The sequence below is a fragment of the Melospiza melodia genome, chromosome 27, assembly GCF_035770615.1.
Source record: "Melospiza melodia melodia isolate bMelMel2 chromosome 27, bMelMel2.pri, whole genome shotgun sequence".
NCBI lineage: Eukaryota > Metazoa > Chordata > Aves > Passeriformes > Passerellidae > Melospiza > Melospiza melodia.
In genome coordinates, this window is record NC_086220.1 from 7,974,566 (window position 1) to 7,979,418 (window position 4,853).

The window sequence follows — 4,853 nt, forward strand, 5'->3', positions numbered from 1 at the left end:
GGGGAAGAGCTCAGTTTTGCCCATGGAAGGTCTCAGCTGGATCACTGCAATGATCTGTCACTGAGAATGGCCTCAGTCACATAAAGGACACAGCGATGGTGTCCCCTCACCCCCTGTGCCACTTCCTTTGGGACAGAGCCCGGGAGCGCTGGCACTGTCACTGCTCGTGGAAAAAATAATTATCACACCCTCTGAGCAGAGCAAAACCAGTAACAGATCGAGCTGCATGTTCAGTGTTAATGTTACTTGTGAGTGCATTCGCCATGAAATTATTGTTAATTATTCATGCCAGCTAATGCTCAGCTGCTCCGATGGCCTCGGAAGTGGCAGCACCGCCCGCGTCACGGCCGAACGCGATGGATTACAGCAACAAACGAGATCAGATTCTGCCATTTAATGTCATTGTTTAATCAATGCTTGGGGTGTTTTCCCCTCCTGTATTTGGCTGTTTTGCTCAGGTGTTCTGCCCTGGCCAGGCAGGATGATCCAGCAGCCCACAGATCCATCCTGCCTGGCTGGATCCTCACGCCTGAGGTGGCTGCAGCACCTGGGACCTGCTCTTGTCCCCACTTAACTAATGAGTGTTATTAATGACAATTGCATCAGTCTGAGGTTGCCTTGACGCCCACTGAGTGGCTGATGTGGGGTGAGAGATAGGGAGAGGGGTTTCCTGGGGTATCGGGCTGTCTGTCCTGGCTGGTACAGGCTCAGAGTGTGGGCACCACTCTCAGTTCACAGCTGCCTGTCACTGCCTTGGACAGAATGTGTTTTACAGCCCCAGCTTTACCCCAAATTCAGCAGGATGGTGTAAAATGCCTTTCCCAGGACAGGAGAGGCAGAGACCCCTCGGGCACAGCCCAACTCCAGGGTGCTGCCACCCTCAGCGCTCCTACACTGGAGCACAGAGGAGGAAGAGCAGCCAGGAAGTTGCAGGCCAGGTGAGCAGCTCCTGCTTTCTCCTGGGCAGCTCTAGGAACCAGCCTCATCCTTGGGGAGCACGCTGGGACAGGAGGCTGTGAGCGGGGTGGTGGCCGTGGGGGGTTTGTAGTCAGCCCCATGGAACCCCTGCCCGCCCGTGCCCATGGGGTTGGCACAGGACATGGGGCAGTCGTGGCTGTTCCTCCTGCTGTCCCCTCCTTTGACCTCCAGGCACTCGTGGCACCGCTTCCCGATCAGGTAGGTGGCCTCGATGAGGTTCAGCACCACGCAGACGCAGGTGGTGACCACCATGAAGAGGGTGAAGATGTTCTTCTCGGTGGGCCGGGAGATGAAGCAGTCCACAATGTTGGGGCAGGGCTGCAGCTCACACTTCACCAGCCGGGGCAGGGTGTAGTTCCTGTAGAGGCGGAAGAAGACGTAGAGGAAAACCAGATCCACGCCGGCCTTGAAGATGAGGCTGAGCAGATACGTCCACCAGAGCCCGCCCCGCTTCTTGCCGGGGTTGGGGTAGATGCGGCGATAATTGTCCCCTTGGATCTCACGGAGCCTCTCCTCCTTGGCCTCCCTGTAGGCCACGTGCATGAGCACCAGGAGGGACGGGCAGGTCACCAGGATGAGCTGCAGGGCCCAGAGGCGGATGTGGGAGACGGGGAAGAAGTGGTCAAAGCAGACGTTGGTGCAGCCCGGCTGCCGCGTGTTGCACTCGAAGTCCTTGTGGTCATCGCTCCAGACCTTCTCGGCTGCCACCAGGTAAACCAGCAGGCGGAAGATGAAGACCAGGGAGAGCCAGATGCGGCCGAAGGCTGTGGAGTAGACATTGACAGCGCGGAGCAGCCCCTCGAACCACCCCCAGTTCATGGCTCCTCGATCCTCTTAGGCAGCCTGGGGAGAGAGAAGATACCGTGACACTGAAGTGTGGGTGCTGTGGGACAGAGGGAGAGAAACAGCAAGAGAGAAACAACAACAACTCTCACAGCGGCTTGTGAGAAGTTTTAAGGAGCTAGAAAGATGAGATAACATGTTAACTATAAACAATTTGCAAGTTGTGTTTCTCTACTTTATTTTTCTGTTCCTCTCAAAGACAGTGCGTAAAGAAAGATGTTTCTGTTAGTTAGCCAATAGAATAAAATCTATCATACCACTCTTTTAAATAAAGCCTTCTTTGCCTATTCTACAATCCTGCCTCTCACCTCGGCACAAGAGTGACACTAAAGCAGCAGCAAAAGGAGCTCCTGTGTGCCTCAAAGCACTGAGCCCTGCTCCTGGGGCCACCTCTGACCTGTGCTGGCACAAAGGGACACCACAGACAGCACAGGCCTGCTCCGGGTGACACCACTGACAGCACAGGCCTGCTCCGGGTGACACCACTGATAGCACAGACCTGCTCCGGGTGACACTTCTGCCAGGGACACCACGGACAGCACGGACCTGCTCCAGGTGACACGTCTCCTCCAAGCACCGTCCCCACCGTCACCACTCGAGGTTTCTGCCACAGCCACAGCATCCTCCAGCCACCTCCGGTGCTCAGCCCCCATCCCGCCGCAGCTCCCGCCTCGTTGCCCAGGTATTTGTTATTAATTTCCCCTACGTTGCCAAGCCTGGCCCAGGCAGACAACAAATAGGAGCAGCCGGGGCGTGACTCACCGCGCTGCGCTGTCCTCTCCCACCGCTGGAATCCGCCCGGTGCCACCGCTCCGTGTGCCCACGCCGTGCCCAGGGGGCACCGGGGAGCCCCCGGCAGGGCAGAGGCAGCGGCTGGGCTGGGCTGGGGGGGCTGCACAGCCCCTGCAATGCCGAGGGGCTGAGCATTCAAAAAAACCCAGTTTTCACCAGCCACAGATACTTGCGTGGCCGATTTGAGCCCGGCTTGCATCGTGCCGGATAAACGCGCCCTGCAAAAACTCCCAGGGCTGCGTTTGGCGCTGGATCTCCTTAAATATTTTGCCTACCAATAAAATAACAAAATTCCCCCTCGCTGAGGAGTGAACTCATCCCCTTCCAATGCACCCACCTGCAGGACTGGAGTGGCCACGGAGCTCCCGGTTCTCGTCCCTCCCTGGAGGAACGCGCACACCCCAAATTCCTCCTTCCCTGTGCCCTGGTGCCAGGCCGGGCACAGGCACCTCCCCAGCGCCCTCCTCACCTTCTCGGGGCCGGGGGTCGCGGCAGAGGGGGTCCCCACGCCGCTCACCTGCGGGTGTCCCTCGGCAGCGTTGCTGCAGGTCGGCGCCTGCCCAGGGCAGGAGAGCATCACCCGGCACCGGAGACAGCCCATGAGTCACCCCCGCGCTCCTGGGAGCGAGGAGGAGATTCCCGGGGGAAGGGACGGGGCTCCAGGAGGATCCCCACGTGTCCCGTGGAAGGTTTGGAAGATTTCCAGGCAGATTTCCCCAGGCGAAGGGCGGCCCCGCAGCGCTGCCGTGCCGGGAAGGGGTGGGAGCTCAGGGCTGGCTGTCCTCAGCTTCTGCGGGGGTGTTCAGGGTCCCTCCGTGCCTTCCCTGCACCCATCTCTCTTCGCTCCAAAGTGGCCAAAGCCCTGGGAGTGCCCTCCTTCTCACCACGCTTTATAATCCTTTTTTATTGAAACTTTGCACCATGGCCATAATTTAGCATTTATCCCTTGCCACCCTCTGTTAAATGGGTGGTAGTTCATAATTTCACTGGCAATTAATTAAGCACTACCTGGGGTCCCTCCATGTCTTCCCTGCACCCACCTCGCTCCAAAGTGGCCAAAGCCCTGGGAGCACCCCCCTCTCAGCTGAACACCACCCTTTATAATCCTCTTTTATTGAAACTTTGCGCCATGGCAATAATTTAGCATTTACCCCTTGCCACCCTCTATTTAGTGGGTGGCAGTTGATAATTTCACTGGCAATTAATTAACTGCTTACCTGTGCACCCCTCACCTGCAAGCTGGCACAAGTCTCTTCCCCATCACCCCTCCTTGAAACCAGAATCTGAACCCCCAGCTCAGAGAACCCCCTCTTGGGGGTTTGACCCCCATCTCACAGCTTTGGGGTGCAGGGATGGGGGTCAGAGGGGAGGGAAGTCCAAGGAGGTGTGGGGTGCAGGAGTTCAGGTAGAGCTGGAGTCATTTGAGGAGCAAACACACATTTCATTTGCAATTCTGCTGGGGTTTGAAAAAAAAAATGTAGAGAAACAAATCTAAACAGCTGTAAAGTAAATTACCAGTGTTTGCGGATGGCTCCAGGGAAGAGTTCTGCAGTTTGAAATCAAACAAGCCCTTTTTTTTTTTTTTGGTTATTTTTTTTTTTGTTTTTAACGTGCCTGTGTAGTGGCTGTGCTGGGAAAGGGGGGTCCCAGGGGCTGTGTCCCCCATGGGCAGGCAAGGAGGACCCAGAGCAGCACCCACCCACCAGCACACAGTGGTGGGTTAGGGGGATGTTCTGCCCCAGGTACCCCTCATTTTGTGGGTGTCAGAAGTGGCTCTTTGTGCCTTTTTGGGTTAAAATCCCCTCTTTTGGGGAGCTGCCAGGTGTGATGGGCGGTCTCTGCTTTGGGTAGAGCCCCTCCATCCCTCCACAGGTGAGTCCCCAGCGCAGGGGACACAAAGGTGTATTAATGGCAGCACTTTATCTTCCAGGAACAAGCCCCATTAGTACATTTTCACTACAACATGAAATATTAATAACACTTTGCATTTATATAGCGTCATTCATCCCGCAGTCACCAGCCAAGCCGCTGACATGAATCAAACGCTGCAGCCAGCTCTGGAGGAGACAGGTAAAGGGGATTAGACCCCTTTTCCTGCTGCACACACCGAGGCACAGGGTTTTCTGCAGGTCACTGGTGCCACTGAGGATGTTTTGGAGATAAAAACCCGACCACACTGCTCCGACCTGGCCTTCCTCCTCCTCCAGCTGCTGCAACTGGAAATTGCTGTTCCCCATGCT

At 56.4% G+C, this 4,853-nt stretch overlaps 1 protein-coding gene across 3 annotated transcripts; it reads right to left on the bottom strand.

Annotated features, from left to right (window-relative positions):
- Positions 1-379: 379 nt before the first annotated feature.
- Positions 380-3,162, bottom strand: LOC134429882 (gap junction beta-5 protein-like). Of its 3 annotated transcripts, none has more exons than XM_063177279.1 (2): positions 3,083-3,162; positions 380-1,821 (listed from the first exon to the last, which is right to left on the bottom strand). In XM_063177279.1, exon 2 carries the CDS (start codon positions 1,795-1,797, stop codon positions 970-972), a length of 828 nt encoding a protein of 275 aa, XP_063033349.1. In that variant the 5' UTR covers positions 1,798-1,821; positions 3,083-3,162; the 3' UTR covers positions 380-969. The 3 variants fall into 3 exon arrangements, with proteins under 3 accessions (XP_063033349.1, XP_063033350.1, XP_063033348.1); XM_063177280.1 differs by lacking the exon at positions 3,083-3,162 and adding an exon at positions 2,951-3,063; XM_063177278.1 differs by lacking the exon at positions 3,083-3,162 and adding an exon at positions 2,368-2,480.
- Positions 3,163-4,853: the final 1,691 nt, after the last annotated feature.